Raw genomic sequence first — 18,177 nt, 5'->3', positions numbered from 1 at the left:
ATCATCCTTAGTAAAGCTGTACATCTACACGGAGCGAAGCGGAGTGAAAACATGATATATTGGCACTTTAGAGAATACTGCGCACAGCTGGGCTTTTTTCTGTGGGGAACTTGGAGGCGGATCCTTTAGTTTCATTTTGTACAGCTCAGAAGCTTTCATGATGTTCCCTTTGCTCGAGAATAGATGTTGCGGAAGATAAAAAGTGTGGAATTTTTCCCAGCAAGTGAGACCTGGCTGTTGGCAGTAATACGACTTGGACATTGCGGTGTTGATAGTCTGGCAAAGACTAACGTTATGAAGTGTACAGTGGTCGGTTAGCACAGTTTCAGCGACACACTACGCACTGCCGTCGCTTCCTGCTGTAGTGGAATAGTTGTTTTGACGACACCGCAACACATCGTTTTTGAGGACTGTTAGCAGTGTCGACCGATTCAACACCGCACATCCACCCGGCCAGCACATCACCACAAGATGCTGGGGTAACACCTCCACAAGCAGCGTAGAACATCCTTCGATCACTAGGAGCATTCATCCATTTTCCTGAGAGTAACTCTTCGGCTAGCTGAGAGACAAAATCTCGGTGGGGGTCACGCGCATTGCTCATGTCTACAACTTGTCTCCTCGTCATATATGCATTGACTCGTGCAACGTCAACTAATGCCATACCAAAATTCTTGTACCACTTGTTGAATGAATGTCCGTCTGCGAGAGAGAATCGTGCTCTCAACTGATCTAAGCGGTCCACCCCCTGCATGTGTGTGTTATACTGAGCCACACACGCTGGAGCAGTGTACGGCTGCTGTCGGCTTCCCACACGACGAGTCAGCTCTGAAGCAGTAGAGCTGTCTGCGTTGACACCATCTTCACAACTGCACTGTCAAACCACGATACTGCAACCATTTCGTGATCTACTGAAACGGCCTGACGGTATGTTCCCCGACTACACTGTGCTTTCTGTAGCACTACATGCTTCGGGAAGTGAAAGCTATTTGCACGCACGGTACCACGTCCATAGAGACCCTTTACCTTGAGTGCTGCTAATAACTGGGCGGACATGTAATAGTTGTCGGCGTTGACGACGCGGTTTGAGAAATGTAGCGGGCTAACCACCTCTAAAACTTGCCCTCGTACAGTTTTGAGAGTTTCTAAATCTTCACGAAGCTCCTGAATTTCAGCTGATGGAATGACAGCCTCCAGTCGATCGGAAATATCGCTATCACAATGGACACGAAAGTTCACTGCAATCCATGTAGTCGCACAGCACAACATGTATATTCTGAAGTGATATTTGCCACCCGGCTTCATGGGATTGAACATTATTAGGTACCGCCCGAACTTTGATCGACACGCCACGCTTGCTTCATCGAGCGATACATCTCTGCCCAACTCGACGTATTTACCTCCCGCTATTTTCAACATGTTCAGCAAGGATCGAATTTAAACAACCGGGTCTGCTTTACGAGGCAATGGCGGTTCACCTGCAATAGGAATAGGTTCTCCAGAAATCGAAGCAGTGGCATCACTGTCTTCACAGGGTTCACCATTCGCAGTAGGCACTGGTCCATGTGTTGCATTAAGCTGTGGTTCGTCGCTGTTGGTCTGCACTACTGCACTGCCACCTGAATTTGTCGCTGTCGACGGCGTTACGGACGAGGTACCTGTAGCTCGAAAGCAAAATAACTTTCGCAGCAGCTTGAGCCTTGTCAGTGGCATTACACGCTCAAGGCCAATGCTGCTGCTACCTAAGAGTCGATCTTCAATTTGGGACCCCCAGTAATTCGCATATTCTCCCTTGTCTACGAGCTTCATATACCACAGTATTCCTAAGAAAGTCATCAACTCCTGCAGCGTAAACAACGGCCGGTGACTCAGTCGCCTTTCACGCTCATAGTTTCGCATAGCTGTGTTTGATTGATGAAGTACTTCAATCCAAAAGTAAACGGAAATGTAGGCGAAAAACGAAGACGATGCCGAATGCTCAAATAAATGTCGATATTCCGCTCGAATTCTAGTTTTTGTAGACCCATCAGCATGTTGATAGAGATCGGCAGGACCATCGATGTGAGCTCTGGGATCAAACTTCATGTTGAATATTGTCTCCACTTCATGCATCGTCGTTGGAAGCTCCACGTCCGGTATGTAGCGTTAATAATCGTCATCTACCTCCTCCATATCGCTAGCGTCCTCCTGTATTTGAACCTCGCTTTCATCCTCCTCACATAGTGACCTCCACGCCGGTTTGGACGGCGACTTCATGATATTGCTGTAGTTTTCAATACCGCGCTGCACAACACTCACACCGACATATTCATCTTGTTTTTGGAATTGTATATCCAACCATTGAATCTCCAGCATAGCTTTTTTCTTGTCAAATCGAGTAATTCGGCCAACGATGTATGCGCTGCCCGCATCACTGTATAATTTCTTCGATTTAAGCCACGCCTCCTTTATCGGCGAGAAAGCTACAAGCTTATTCACGTAAATTCCTGCCATCACAGCTGAAAGCTGCTGTCCCCGCGACGTTGAGGCTTTTTTGCGTTTCTTGGGGGCCGTCGGAGCTGGATCAATGGAGGTGGACGTCGATTCTGCGGCTGTTGTGTTTGATCAGGAATCATCAGCGTTATGGGCAGCGGTGCCATCAAGAGCTGAGGATAAATTGCGCTGTGTCTTTCGCGGTTGCTCGTTAGTGGTTAATTTTCGTTGTCCAGCTTGACTTTGCCTTTTCTTGCCTGTGGCAGATTCTGAGGTCTTGCTTTTTGCTTGATTTTCCAGGCTAGTGTGATCAGCTTGGTAAATTGAGCTACATTGATCTTGTGGGTTTCTGGGACTATGTACTCGGTGCTGATTCTTGCTTCCGCAATAATGTCGTCTTTCAGTAGCTTCATCTGTGCCTTGTAGCGTACTAGACCGTCTTTCAAGCATCAATTGCTGCTCTCCGCGGCTAGCTAAAACACTGCTGTCTGGTATGGATTCATCCTTTTCTTCTTGATCACACACAGCTTCTGCAAGAAGCCGAGCGAATGGGCCTGGTTCTTGATGATCATCATGGGAGCCACCAGCGGTCGACCGCTGGGCGCTCGCCATGAGGCAACTTGTCGTTATATCCAGTAATGATGCACCGAGTAAGCAGATCCAACCGTATTAGTTTTAAGAATTCATTGCCAGAAGAGAACTGGACAATACAAACGTAATACTATAAATTGAAAAAGGTAATCTACCATTTGGCTGTACAACCATTGAACGTGCAATTTCAATACTGAAACCAAGATATTTGACAATGGTCGAAGCATTCCCGGTGGCCATGCGCTTGTCGTCATCTCTGTGCTAGCGGATATACTTACTGAAATGAAGAGAAGTGCATACTTGAGGTACATCCTTTATCAATGATCTTGCATCATGATGCACCGTCGTACTACAGTACGAGTCGTACTGAAAGACGTCCTGATTAGGAATAAGCACGGCTCGATCGAATGTAGCTACTGGTGCGACCAAGTACGCTGCACTGGGGGGTCCAGGTTAATCATTGCAATGTTTGATGGTTGCCAAGTACCGTGATACATGTTCGTGGTACATGTATGCTTTTCCAGGCCATATCGACACTGCTGCAGTACGAATCATCGCTTCCAGTGTGAGTCACACTCTGTGACAAGTCAAGGCGTGTCACTATTTTCCGGAATTACGTTTCTAGACGCTGATCTGCCCAGTCCCGATTGGCTGAATAATACCGGAATGCACAAGTGTCCAATCACTGTGCATTCTAAAAGGAGCTAAAACAGTCCCTTTTGATAAGTCGATCAATCGCGCGATGACCGATTGCACAATGGCTACAGCAAGGTGGGATAAGCAAAAGGTGCCGTTTCGGCTCCTTTAGACGCGCGTGACTGAGGGTCACTATACTATACAGCGCAAGGCGGACGCGAAAGGGTTAAAAGGTACTTTAGCCGCCTATGACGTCACTTCTGTTAGAAAAACCTCTATTTTATCCCACCCCAACATAACTTGAGCCCGCAAAAGGTCCGTTTAAGATCCACTAAAGTCCGAATTAAAAATTGTAGATTGCGCCATGACTTTTCACACCTCGTTTCTTCAAAAGTCAGCATATTATTTTCAAAATAACTTAAAAGTGACATGTGAAGTTACAAAAAAGCAATGACCTGGGATACAGTATGTATTGATCTTACCTCACTTAAGAATTCTCGCCCTGCTTTGCTTTTTTGTCAACGTGACTACGCGGACGAGCGATTCTAGAACGCTGCATGTAACAGCAACAACCCCCCCGCAGATAGCAAAATAAATGAAGCACTAGATTCTGTAAAATGGCGGCCGAAAAAAACATGGTTGTGGGATCCAGGCTCACAACCCGAGAGCTGAGAGCAAACACTTAGCTGCAGAATCGGACCAAACGTTCGGTTTTAATTATGCAGAGCTGTCACGGATTATGAGCCACCAACGGGGTCAACGCCACGTCACAAATGTAACGAAAGTCAAGCGCAAGCATTCATTGCTTGCTCTTCCTGATTGACAATTCCCACCTCGCAGATTGATGTTTTACTTTGCAAAATGAGCGGCGCAAGTGATGAATGCATTGCGCTCGACCCGGTCATTCAGAAAAATCCCCAGATTTATCGGGCAGAATAAGATGTTTTTTTTATTCTGACCGCTAATGTGGTTTTTCAATATTTTTCAAAAAGATTTTTCGTTGCCGTAAAATACAAATGGCTCTGACTTCTGAGTAAGGATTAAGATTTTTTTATTTTTTTAGGTTTATTTGCATCTCACTCTATGCAGCTCTTTGACCTAAACGAATGCTCTGCATACCGGTAACAAGAAAGCAAGTGAAAGGCTAGCACCAAAAATTCGCATTTTGCTACTTTCTTGTGTGGGCATTTGCATGTGACATGCGTGGCAAACGAATAAACCTGATCAATCTACTTATATCGGTATAAGACGGATATAACAAATAACAATAATGCTGCAAGTCAAGTTCGTTTCCGTAGCTATTCACATTAGTTCCATTTTCACAGACTCCTCGGTCCATAAGTATCAAGGGTTGATGGTTCGTAGGTTCTTTTTCCAGCGTACGTGGTAAACGATCTGCACTTGGCAAAATATCTCCCCGCGACCACCTCCGCCCTCCCTCCGTCCACCGATGATGAACGGCGACGTCCTCGAGCCCACCAACTCACTGGTGGGTCCCATGCTCACCGACCTGTATCAAATCACCATGTACGTCTCGCGTTCTACGTCTTGCCCTACTTTTAAAACTTATCTGACGCCACTCTGTCAGGGTCTACGCGTACTGGAAGGTAGGGCGCCACAACGACCACGCCGTGTTCGACTTGTTCTTCCGTAAGAACCCATTCCACGGCGAGTATACAGTGTTCGCAGGCCTCGAAGAAGCGCTTGCTATGGTCAACACGTTCAAATTTACCGCCAGTGACATTGAGTATCTACGTCAAGTGCTACCCCACGCCGGGGAAGGCTTTTTTACGTGGCTCTCGACGCTCGACTGCTCCAGTGTAAAGGTATATGCCATCAAGGAAGGCTCCATTGTCTTCCCACGCATCCCTCTTGTGCGTATCGAGGGTAGTCTGGGTGTCGGGCAGCTATTGGAGACGCCATTGCTCAACCTGCTCAACTTCGCCAGTCTCATCACCACCAACGCCACGCGCTTCAAGAAGGCGGCGGGTCCTGACAAGAATCTGCTGGAGTTCGGATTGCGTCGTGCGCAGGGACCGGACGGCGGTCTCAGTGCCTCGAGATACTCGTACATGGCTGGCTTTTCAGGCACCAGCAACGTGCTGGCTGGGAAGTTGCATAAGATCCCCATTATGGGTACACATGCACATGCGTTTGTGCAAGCACACACTTCATTAGACGATGTGAAGGTCACTATGCTGGACGGCAAGAACTTCCTCGATGTGGTGCTGAAATACCGTACCGAACTTGGCCACACCCAGACCAACGATGTAAGACTTGGGTATTGGATATTTTAAAGGCGATTTCTGGCAAATTAACGCTGTCTTTGGTGCTAGGGCGAGCTTGCAGCTTTCATCTCGTACGCTATTGCGTTCCCGGACGCTTTCTTGGCTCTGGTTGACACGTACGACACGTTGTCGGTACGTTCTACCTTATCTCTCACAAATGGCTACATTTCTCTAACATGGCTACATGCAGTCGGGAGTGCCAAACTTCATCTGTGTCGCGCTGGCCCTGCACGAATTGGGTCACAAGCCGGTCGGGATTCGTCTTGACAGTGGCGATCTGTCGTATCTCTCGAAGCGCTGTCGGGCAGCCTTTGTGACCGCAGGCGAGAGCTACGGCATCGACTACTTCAAGGAGCTGAACATTACAGCTAGTAACGATATCAATGAGCCAGTACTGAACTCTCTGAACGAGCAACGTCACGAGATCAACTCGTACGGCATCGGTACCCATCTCGTGACCTGTCAAGCTCAACCTGCACTCGGTATGGTGTACAAGCTCGTGGAGATCAACGGCGAGCCACGCATCAAGTTGTCTCAAGACGTGAGCAAGGTGACGATCCCGGGTCGGAAGGAAGCGTTCCGTCTCATTGGTGCAAATGGCAAACCCCTGCTGGATCTCATGACTGGATGCAACGAGAAAGCCCCCGCGATCGGCAAGAAAATGCTGTGTCGGAATCCCTTCGATGAGCTGCGCCGCGCGTACGTGACGCCGTCTCAAGTTATTCCGTTGCACAGTTTGTGCTGGGACGGACCCAATGGCGGCATTGTGGGCGAGTTGCCGACTCTGGAGGAGCGACGTCAGTACGTGACGGAACAGTTCGAACTGGTCCGTGAAGATGTGGTTAGATCGCTCAACCCGACGCCGTACAAGGTGTCGGTGTCTAACGAGCTGTACGAGTTCATCCATGACCTGTGGATGAAAGAATACCCCGTGAAGGAGCTGGATTAGACTCCAAAACGGCTACTACGGCAATGTAGTAAAGTGGCTACATGAAGTCAATCTTTTTTTTGTAATGTTTTTTCTTTTTATTTATTGTCTACTTGTCTTTCTTGGCCTTAAGTTGCTGTCGATACTCAGCTCTTTTGACGATCACCACCATGTCCACCATGTTCTTCATGCTCAGCAGCTACAGGAACAGCAGGAATTCGACGTTAGACAAGAATGTAGCCATCATCCCAACTTGTCATCATGGATACCACATACCAGTTGGAAAAAGCCTGAAGCCAAGAGCGGCCCTGCGTAGAAGATACCCATGAAGACACCTTGCTCGTCGAAGTACCGCTGAGTGGCAAATAGACGCCAGTTCTCCCTCGCCCACTTGTTAAGCGCCTCAGTGCTCATTACCAGCAGAATGATGAGCACGAAGAGCGCGAACTGAGTGTAGAGCCGCTTGCGCGTAAGCCAGAGTGTAGCCAAAAGCACCACGTGGAAGCTGAGCAGCCCCACAATGAGCGGCTCTGTCCAGTCCACGGCCTCGTACCATTTCACCATGAGATGGTTGTACTTGGAGCGCAGATCGCGCTCCATCTGCGCCGCCATACGCTCCATTTTTATCGAAAAATCGCACACAAATATAAAATGGCTACATTTTGGCCAGATGGGTACATTTCGCAGCTCGACCTACTGGTGCAGCCATTGGAAGCGAAAGGAGAAGTCTACGCCTGCAAAACATCATTAGTTAGTGCTATCGACGCAAAGGTCACTGAACAGAACGTACCCAAGTGCTCAAGTTGATACTGCAGTAGGACCAATATCGTAATGAGTAATTTAGTCTGAACCGTCATGATTTGTGTCTCAAGCACAAACGCAAGCTGGTAAATCGGCGAGAACGAAAATTTGCGTTGCAGCACAATGTTGAGCATAACGAGTGACCCAATTTCCAATATCGCGGAGATCAGCACATTCACGACAGCAGATACTCCCCAATTGCCAGCGCCACCAGGGAAGTAGCAAATATTTGGGAGCTGCTCAGCCACCGACTTGTAGATGACGTATACAAGTGGAACGATACACTCAACGTATTCGACTAGGACGAGGTATTCGCAGTGAAACAGAAGCTGCAGACTTTGGACGACCAGCTGCTTCGACTTTTGCTCCCGCTCGGAGCTTTCACTACCAGTTTTAGACGTGATGTCGCTAGGCTCCGGTACAGTAATCGCGCTCGACACACGTATCTTTCGTTCCGAAGGCGATCTTCTTGATGTGTTGGATGTATACACGCCTGAATCTTCGAGGTGATTCAGAGCTTTCTCTTGGTCCTGGGTAATGGGATGGGGCAAGCATGCTCTCAACCGCGCACTCGACAGAGATCGGATGTTGTAGGAGCTAGGATTCCGAGTCACAGCTAGCATTGTCGTTAACAAACTGTCGCTTTCGCTTGCTTTAATTGGATTCTTGATGCCGAGATATTCCTTCGACTGTCGACGTTCTTGATGAAGACTTAACAGAACATTCGCGTTATCTTGCACCTCTCTGAACTCCAACATGGATTGTCCGACGTCTACGATGATAAAACCCGCAGCGAGGTACAGCGAACTGGACGTGGAAATACACACTGCGACGAAGAGTGAGCTGACAAAATCCGCTGACAAGGCCACAATCTCGGGGATAAAATCTTCCAATTCTCGGGAAGCACATGCTTTGCCCCAAATTTCCAGATGGGCAGGATGAGTATTGCACATATTTGAGATTTCTCCGGTAATTGGTCATAAAGAACTTTGAAGAGCGGAAAGCCTGCGACTAGCATGATGTAGACAACGGTAAGTCGATAGAATCGCTGTAGATGCGGGCGGTGGGGGGAGCCACTCTGATAAGGTTCTGGACCTAGGACGAGTCTAATTATCAACGGAAGGAAAATAGTCATGCTTGTCCCACCCAATTGATAGCCGAAAGGGACAGGAAAACCGATAGTGATTGCAGCAAGAACGATCACTGCCAAACAGGAAACAGTAGACCCAATTGTTGCTGTCAAAACCTTCGCAAAGGTAACGTTTAGACCGGGTACAAACAGATGAAGCTGATTGATAGCAGCAAAGTTTAGTAAAAACACGGTCAAACCCAAGCGGACCCATAATGCCCAGTTGGCTTGCCACCCTTCTGACGGAGAAGATAACGGGATACACTCAAGCAACAAGGCTAAACACAATGCTGGCAGTGGTGTGAGGATGCATACGAGGATGACTCGGGTTCTGGACGTAGTCTTGCAGTAGTGCTGAAGACTTTCGACTCGTTCGATTGAGTACGAGCCCTGATGACCCACTTGTATCCGATTCCACCGATCTTCAAGACTGACTTCTGGTGTTGCTGGGGCCACTCGCGCACTGAAGCAGTTGCTAATCATCGCGACAAATTACACGGCAAGCGTATAGTAACCCACGCTACCTACGAACACAAATAAAAAAATACAGGAATAACTGGGAAACTGAAACTTTGCATTTAATCAAGGGCTATTTTATACGAAAAAAAGGCTCAACTTTTGAGTTGCTGGAGAGCTAGTACCAGAGCAAGTTGCCAATAAGTTACAATTTCGGCAGAGAAACCACTGCAAGTAGAACGTACCTAAGTGCTCAAGTTGATACTGCAGAAGGGCCCAAAATCGAAAGCCAATCGCACACAGCAAAAAGTGTATATAGTGTGCCCCCGGTATTTACGCACCGAGGGAGATGAAGTATTAGTGTGGGGTACGGTACCCACACTTATTATGTCCTTGTGGAATTAGTGAGGGCCACACTAAAGTGTCACTGAACAAATAGTGTGGCCCTGTGACATCACCTAAATATGACAAAAAGACTTATTATAATTCACTTTTATTTTTTACCTTGAAGTACGAGTGACTGGGTCCGGTGTAGCGTGAATTGACGCCACCTCTCGCGACGTTATGGTGAGGCCTGGAGAGGCGCTGCTACTTCGTCAGCATATTTCAACCCCATCGTAGACGTCTACTTACGTCGTCACACGCTTTGAAATTTGGTAAGCAGATCTGTATTGGCTACGGGTTTGTTATGTTGGCTACAAGAACACATTTTTGCTTAAAAAATATGTTGTTTGGAGCAGAAACAATGGTATATGACGAAACTCGTCTTGACGTACAAGACCGCCGGTCGCTCAGCATCGTTGATGTCGCTTTGGGATGGGGTCATAATAATTAATAGCGTGAACTGTGTAAGTCTGTACGATCTCTTGCCAGTGAACTATCACGGGTGAGCGGTTATCATTGTGCAAGTCGGGAAAATTACGATAATTGCAACGCGATGTCGGCGTATTTTGTTAGCTCTCTCTTCGCTACAGTGTGTATTTCCACTTCAAGTTCTCTGTATCTCACTGCAGCGCTCATCATTGTTGACCTCGCACTTGGACCATTGCACGCGCTCACACTCGATTTTTGTGTTGTCAGTTGAACGTATTGTCACAGGCTTCAGTGCCAGTGACGCGCTTGACGCTCGTATCTTGTGTCGAATACGAAAATGAGTGATCTTACTGATCAATACATGTCGCTTATAGTTTTCGATTGGTCATCCGTAATCGGATGGTGTAAACATGCCGTACTTGACAGCGATCAGATACTGAACGCAGTTGGATTCATCGTCACAGCCACACTCATCGTCAACAACCTGGTCGTTCGGGATGACGACATTTCATTCTGTCCTAATCGTGCGGCACCCCTCGCTCTTGATAAGGACTTACCACAACTATCGCGTTTGCTCGCACCTCTCTGAATTCCAATATGAATTAAGCAGCTGATCGTCCAAAGCCTGCAGCTCTTTTTGCACAGCGAATACCTCGTCCTGGTCGAGTACGTCGAGTATATCGGTCCACTTGTATACGCCATATACAGCTCGGTATACCAAATATCAGCTTTTTTCCCGGTGGTGTTGGCCGCTACAGCAAAAAGCGTATTTATTGTAGGTGGATCATTAGTGTGGGTGCGTAAATAGTATAGCCCACACTATTTCTGCCTTCCGACCTTCATCGGCAAACCCACACTAATTACTTCAACTAGGCACATTAACTTAAAACGCTTCAACCAAGCCGACTTGCGTACTCAAACAGGTGCTGGATGTGGTGTCAGAGTGGCAAGCTAGAATGCAGCTTTGAGAATGAAAGATATAAGAGCACATTGTGGCAGCACACCTGGGAAAGCTCAAACGAGCGTTAGAAAATGGTAAATTGGACGAAAATGCTACTTTCAACCAGGACGAAACACATTTTGGCATCACTACGGACAAGACCCACGAGTGTGACGATATTTTACTATCGAAGAATAGTGAAGTTCTTGCCACTTAATTCAACGAGCTTTGGCAGCCAGCAAATGATTTTAATTTTAACTTTTTTTAATCATATTTGCATCCGTACACACGACCCGTCGCAGGTTTCTTTGTACGTTTGCTCAGCGTATTTGCATCTTCGAGTGTCTTGGCATTAGTTGGGATCCTAAATTCTTAGCATACCAGGTTCAGTATGATTGCATTTTTATATCGATATTGCATATAATTGTGACGCTAAAATAATCAAAGTGAAGGGCCGTTTGTGTGAATACAGGTGCAACCCCCATAATTGATGCTCTATCATCTAATATGGCGTGATAAATGATCAAAATTTGCCATTTCACGATCTCCCGTTTTGCTTATATTGGAATTTGTATTGGCCTTAATATTATCTGTCTTAGCTGATATTTAATAGAGATCGGCTACCTCGATGATAATTTCAAATTGGCTTAAAGTGCGAGGTAATGAGTTGCTGCCTCTTGCGCACAAGCTTGTTCTTGTTGTACTCGAACAAGCTCCTGTTCAAATAGTTTCTAGTGATGCATAGCGCTTCTGTGGAATCGCTCTCAGCCATCAACTTGCGGAGAACGACATCCATCGCAGCAGCGAATTCAGCGTCATCAGGGATTTCATGCTGCCCTTCTTCGTCGTCATCCTCGATGCTATCATCACCATCCACGCCAATCACTATGACTACAACTTCAGAGTCACTGTAGGCAAAATGCACTTCATTTTCACCTGGCGGATTCAGGATATCATCAACGGATGAGCAGCTTGAAAGCTGCAAAACCTCAACGGCCTGGACAATATCAGCCAGAGAGGCTTCCATTGAACGCCGAACTCCTAGAGGATAAACTCTTGTTGATGACGCGTAATCACAAGAATATCCACACCTCCTCCAACAGTTGACAATTGTATCGCACGACACTTCATTCCAGGCTAGTTTTACCCATCGCATCGCAGTCAAAACGTCTACTTTGAACCAGTCCTTCTCGTTTCTGTCAGCTGCAGCTACAGCATGTATAAGCTGTAAACGTCTGTAGTGGGCTTTGAAGCATCCAATTATGCCTCCGTCCAAAGGCTGAAGTATGGCCGTAGCATTGGCTGGAAGGAATACAATTTCGACATGAGAGAGCTCCACATTCACGTGTGACGAAGCATTATCAATCAAAAGGATGATTTTTTTGTCGTTGCGTAGCATCTGAGCGTTCATTCGTTCCAACCAATCACGGAAAATCACGGTTGTCATCCACGCCTTTTTGTTCGAGTAGTAGTGCGTGAAACCTTGCTCAAGAGGGGTCTTTTTCTTGAAAGCACGGGGCTTTTTAGCATGCCCAATGAACAACGGTTTGAGCTGGCAGGTGCCTTCCATATTGACAGCTAAGCCAATAGTGATCCTAGTCTTGTCGTGCTTGCTCCCTCGAAGCGAAGCATGCCCTTTTCCAATTGTAGTTGTAGGCGCGCGGCGATAAAAAGCCCCGTTTCATTGAAGTTAAAAATCTCGGCAGCAGCGTAGCTATCCAACTTAGGCTGTATGCGAGCCAGAAAGCTGACGGCAGCTTCACTATCTACGCTTGCTGCTTCCCCATGGAGACGAATGCGTTTAAAGTCATGCCGTGCTTTAAAAGCACTAAGCCAACAAGCTGAAAACGAAATCTCCTTGCCTGTCACTCCACGCTCCTTCAAAGCTTCGTACAGCTCCCTTGCCTTGGTTTGAATGAGCTCGTCAGAAATGGGTACGCTGTTCGCCTGCTTATCATTAACCCAAAGAGCAAGAGCGGCATCTAGTTCTGGGTTCGTGACTGCTCGATTTGACTTTCGATCAGGAGCAATTAGCATGGCTGGTGACTTCTTGAAGCGTCGCAGAATGTTTGATATTGTACCTTGGACAGGAGCCTTTTCTAGGCTGAACTTGACACGACACCACTCTGCTAACTGGTTCTGGGTCAGCTTTGGCTCACGTTTGTGCTTGTCGTACAGCTGCATTTTTTCTCCTTCAGTGAGGTTGCCCACGCGAAGAGCACGAGGCTTCGACGGCATGCTAGACGGTCTTTGTGAGCTGTGCGTTGTTGAATGCAGCTATTCTAGGCCAACAGGCTTGTTGTGGGGACCACTTCATTTCTATGAAATGATATCTTTGCCTGAAATGATAATCAATCGCCGCCGTGGCGTCTCCCGTGATAATTATTTGTGGGAGTTGAACCTGTACTAGATGAATCTAAAACCGATCTATTTGATTACAACTGGTGATTTGTAAAACAAAAAACCACATTTGGGACGGCTCTAAAGCGCGAATGCATCTCTAAAACTATTGAACCTGGATCTTGAGGTAGAAATGACTCGACTGCTACCGCACTAAAGCTGTGAAGACGTATGAAACTCTCGATCATACTGGTTCGAGGTGCATTCGTGCCTTTCGACGAGATCAATGCGTATAGCTTTCAGAATGATCCTGAAAAATCTGAACTTGCTAAACTGGCTCGGTGGTTTTTCAAATGCAAAGCTATTATAATGTTCAATGAATAATTTTAATAATTTTGCAGCGTAGACCTTATAATTTGGCGTTCATGCTTCGTCTCATTTCAGCTGAATGCGTTTATTTTTTTGCTATATTTAAATCGGCTGCAAACACTACTCGTCGAAAGTGAAAAGCGTCAGCATGGATGCAAGAGCGGTCACTAGCGCTCAAAACGTAAGGGCTGGCAAACTAGCTGCACACACAGGATGGGATACCGAAGAGCGATGAAACGGAATTCGGGTTGGTCGTCAAGGTTCGTACTCGATCGAACGGGTCGAAAGTCTCAACCACTACTGCAAGACGACATCGAAGACACGCGTCCTCCTCGTTTGCATCCTTACACCGCTGCCAGCTCTCTGCTCAGCGTTATTACTGGAGTGCATTCCATTGTGCGCTCCGTCGGAAGGGTGGCAAGCCAACTGGATGTTCTGGATTCGCCTCAGTCTGATGGTTTTCCTTCTAAATCTCTCATTTATTTTTCAGCTCAATTTGTTCGTACCAGGCCTGAACGTCACGTTCGCGAAGATTATGATCACGTCAATTGGTGACTTAGAATAGAGGGGTCAGTGTCTCCTCGAAGAGTGAGAGGCACTCTGGGGTGACGGAAGCCGTTCTAGTAGAACGGCGTGAGCCCCGTGAACGCGTGCACCGCGTTGCTGAGCGCAAACTCAACAACTGGAAGCTGCGTCGACCACAGTACGTGGTACTGCCGCGCACACACTGCGCAGAGTGTCCTCGAGCACTCGATTGACGCGCTCTGTCTGGCCGTCTGTCTGCGGATGATCCGCAGGGGACATCCCAGTAAAGGGAGCAGCGTTTTCAAAAGCGCAGCCGTGAACCGCAGGTCTCGGTCCGAGACAATCGTCTCCGGGAGATCGTGATAGCGGAACACGCCATCGACGAACAATCCTGCGGGTTGTTCGCCCGTAACAGTGACGGGAATCGGAGCAAGATGCACCATCTTGCTCAGCCGACACACGAACATTAAAATTACGGTGTTGCCGTGCGCGTCGGTAGGAAGGCCAAAGATGAAATCAAGACTCATTGACTTCCAACAGTCAGCCGGTACGGGCAGGCTCTGTAGTGGAGCCGAAGCGTGCCCTGCGGGTTTGACCCGCTGACATGTTTCACATGTCTTAACGTACCGGGCGACCCACTTGTACATGTTAGTCCACCAGAAGGCCTGAGAGACCGACAGAAAGATCTTCTCGCGGCCCAAGTGGCCGCTGGAGGGCGCAACGTGCGCCTCCGCGAGGATATCGAACTTCAGGTCCTCGTCGTTGGGTACGGCCACCCGTGGAGGTTCGCTGGGCTCCACCCGGAAATAGAGGAGTCCATCCTTCAACTCATATCGGTGGAGCCGTGAGCGCTGTCGCGACGAGAGCCAGTCGGACTTCGCGCTCGTTCCTGCCATGAGGAACTTGACGATGAGCGCGACAGCTTCATCGTCCCGATACGTCATGCGTATCCGATCATATAGATCCGTTGTCACCTGTGGGATGTGGGCCAGCTCATAGTCAGGACGCCGAGAGAGGGCGTCCGCAAGCACGTTGAGCTTGTCCGGCTTGTATTCGATGCGGAAGTTGTACTCCGCGAAGAAGGACAGCCACCTCGCCATCCTTTGGGAGAGGTGAGGCGAGTTAGTCGCCGTCCTCAAGGATGCGTGATCTGTGTAAATCACGAAGGGACGAGAGCCCAGATGGTTAACACGAAACTTCACAAGGGCATATTTCATTGACAGGAGCTCCTTGTCATGGACAGGGTAGTTCCGCTCGGCGGCTTTGAGCTGCCTGGACTGGAACGAGATGACTCGTTCCTGTCCAGCCGTGTCGGCCTGCAGCAATGCACATCCGATGGCGTAATCGGAGGCATCGCAGACGACGCTAAACGGCTTCGTCTCGTCCGGCAGGGCCAGGACATGGGCCTCTTGGAGACTGGCCTTGATGCTGTCAAAAGCATCCTGGTGCTCTTGCTCCCAGCGCCAGTCGACGTCCTTCTGAAGGAGGCTCGACAAGGGCTTAGCGAAGCCCGCGTACCCAGCGCTGTCTTTGTGAAGGTAGCTGGCCAAGTTCAACCACTTTCGAAGATCCTTCTGGGATCGGGGCGTCGGCCATGCTGCTATGGCCTTGACCTTGTCTGGGTCAGCCCGAACGCCCACGTTGCTTACGAAGCAACCGAGAACTTTAATCTCTGGTGACGCGAAAACGCACTTGTCGATGTTGGCGTAGAGCTTGTTCGCTGGCATCTCGTCCAACACTCGACGGAGGTGTCCTAGATGCATCTCCATGGCCGTCTTGCCTCCCTCGTCACTGCTATGGACGAATATGTCGTCGAAGTACGTCTGTACGAAGGTACGCAAAGGGTGGAACAGTTGCATCACCAGGCGATTGAACGTCGCCGGGGCGTTAGACAGACCCTGTGGCATGACGAGCCACTCCCAAAGCATGCCGCTTGGGGTGCTCACCGCGGTGAGCGGTATGTCACTCTCTCGCATCAGGATCTGGTAAAAATCCGTCTACCAAATCCAGCGCTCTGTACAGTACGCTCCCGGCCATGTTGTTTAACAACACATCCTTTCGCGGGATTGGTGTTTGGGCCGGCCCCGTCGCGTTGTTCAGCTTGTTGTAAGCATGAACTAGACGCCACTTTTGCTCGGCTTCCGAACGCAGAAAGTCGGCGTCGAGTGCGGGAATTTCGACTCCCGCACCATGCCTGCCTTCGCTTTCGCGGCGGAGAAGGCATCAATGACCTCGCACTGTTCGCGCGGGAGAGGCCATTGCCTCGTGACACAATACTTCGTGCCAGGCACGAGATCAATCTCATGCTGTACTCCTCGATCCGGTGGGAGTTGGGTCAGTGGGTGTTTGTTCACCACGTCCGCATACTCCGTCACCAAAGGATACACCGGATCCTTGGGGTTCTTAAGGATATCAGAACCCAAGCGCGCCTGACGCTGCCTGTTTAGGTCTTCCAGGACGTTCTCGTCCAAGCCAGAGGATGGGTTCAGCTCCTCCCGAGTGGTCTCAGGCCTCATGAGCACCATCGCAGCAATCTCTCCAGCCTTGAGGTTGGCCAGGAAAGCCTCGACCGTCATTTCCTCGAGGTTCTGTATCTCTGCAACCTCTGGCAACGGCTCCAAGTGGACACCAGATGCCTTGACAGGTAAACCGGTCTCGCCATCGAAGATGTGATAACACTCTTCCACCGGCCTTGTCGGAGGAGCCCGGGCCCTGGACTCCGAGTCGCTAGAAGCGACGTCGATCTGAACGAAGTTCGGATCCGACTTGAGGCAGCGGCGGCGTCGTTGACGACGGCGACCGTGACGTGGAGCTGTGCTGCCCACATCTAGGGATGTCGGCGCTACGACATCCGAGGCACTCGTGGCCTTGTGTGGTACTGTGGTACTCCCACAGGAAGCGTGTTCGACGCCTTCCTCTTCAGTTAAGGTCTGGTCGCCCGCGTGTGGCACTGTGGTACCCACACAGGAAGCGTATCCGACGTCTTCCTCTTCAGTTAAGGTCTGGGCGACCGCTAGGGGAACTCTGCTACCCACTCTGAACATGCTGTTCTCAGTGCTCGTGGCAGCTGCTGCTGTCTGCGGAACTAAGTTACTTGCTTGTAAACCTAGGGTACCCACTTGGCCAGCACCTCTTCTGGGCGCTGCCACCATCAAAACATCCTCGGAGTCGTCATATACGTCGACGACTTCCAAGCATCTACCGGATGCTTTGGTACCATGGCAACCCTTGCGGGCGCCCCGGGTCCTGACAGAGGTGGAACATGACTCACCAATGCTCTGTCGGACTGCGCAGGGCGGCGGCTAGCACCGATTGCCTTGCCTCGCCAGTCGATCCAGGGCTCGTGCTTCTCAAGCCAGAGCATGCCCAAGATCATATCATATGGATCCATATCGAGAACAGTGAACCGTTCGAGGCTGTCAAAGTCTTCAAACTTGACAGCCAGATCCACCTGGACGTTGGGGATAGTGACGACCTTCCCGTCGGCCAGTCGCACTGACACCGTCCCGTTGCCCTTGCTTTCTCTCAAAGCATCGGACAACTTGTTGCTGTTACGAGCAACCGTCTGGCGGTGTGCGAATTTTTTTGACGCCCCAGAATTGATCAAGATGCTAAAGAGATGATCGTATCCCCGTACACATCCGTATACTACGAGCAGCCCGCCGCTGCTCTTCGCCGATTCGAGAGTGCGAAGACTCTCAGGGGCTAACTCCCCGTGGTACGCGCCACCCGCGCACCCATCACGAAGACTTAGTTCTTCCCCTGTAGGGCGTCCCGCCCTTACTAGCTCCCGGCGTTCCCCTGTCCCCGGGATCCTAGCTTCTGACAGCGACCCTTGAGGACGGGCTTGAGGAAGGACCGTCTGCGGAGTCTTTCCGCGGGACAGTCG

General features: G+C 49.2%; 3 protein-coding genes across 3 annotated transcripts; 1 reads left to right on the top strand and 2 right to left on the bottom strand.

Moving 5' to 3' along the window:
* Positions 1 to 5,102: 5,102 nt before the first annotated feature.
* Positions 5,103 to 6,936, top strand: PITG_13991 (nicotinate phosphoribosyltransferase, putative; the record flags this gene model as incomplete). The annotated part of the gene is made up of 4 exons (XM_002899600.1): positions 5,103 to 5,226; positions 5,288 to 5,969; positions 6,036 to 6,119; positions 6,178 to 6,936. 4 exons carry the CDS (start codon positions 5,150 to 5,152, stop codon positions 6,934 to 6,936), a joined length of 1,602 nt encoding a protein of 533 aa, XP_002899646.1.
* An 88-nt stretch (positions 6,937 to 7,024) lies between these two features.
* On the bottom strand, positions 7,025 to 7,536 carry PITG_13990 (uncharacterized protein; the record flags this gene model as incomplete). The annotated part of the gene is made up of 2 exons (XM_002899599.1): positions 7,025 to 7,114; positions 7,192 to 7,536. The coding sequence occupies 2 exons, from the start codon at positions 7,534 to 7,536 to the stop codon at positions 7,025 to 7,027; spliced, it is 435 nt and encodes a 144-aa protein (XP_002899645.1).
* A 72-nt stretch (positions 7,537 to 7,608) lies between these two features.
* Positions 7,609 to 8,669, bottom strand: PITG_13989 (uncharacterized protein; the record flags this gene model as incomplete). The annotated part of the gene is made up of 2 exons (XM_002899598.1): positions 7,609 to 7,649; positions 7,706 to 8,669. The coding sequence occupies 2 exons, from the start codon at positions 8,667 to 8,669 to the stop codon at positions 7,609 to 7,611; spliced, it is 1,005 nt and encodes a 334-aa protein (XP_002899644.1).
* Between the last annotated feature and the right edge of the window lie 9,508 nt (positions 8,670 to 18,177).

The sequence above is a fragment of the Phytophthora infestans genome, genomic scaffold (genome assembly GCF_000142945.1).
Source record: "Phytophthora infestans T30-4 supercont1.30 genomic scaffold, whole genome shotgun sequence".
Taxonomy (NCBI): domain Eukaryota; phylum Oomycota; class Peronosporomycetes; order Peronosporales; family Peronosporaceae; genus Phytophthora; species Phytophthora infestans.
Note: the sequence above shows the minus strand (reverse complement) of the source record. Positions and strands in the feature narration are given on the sequence as shown.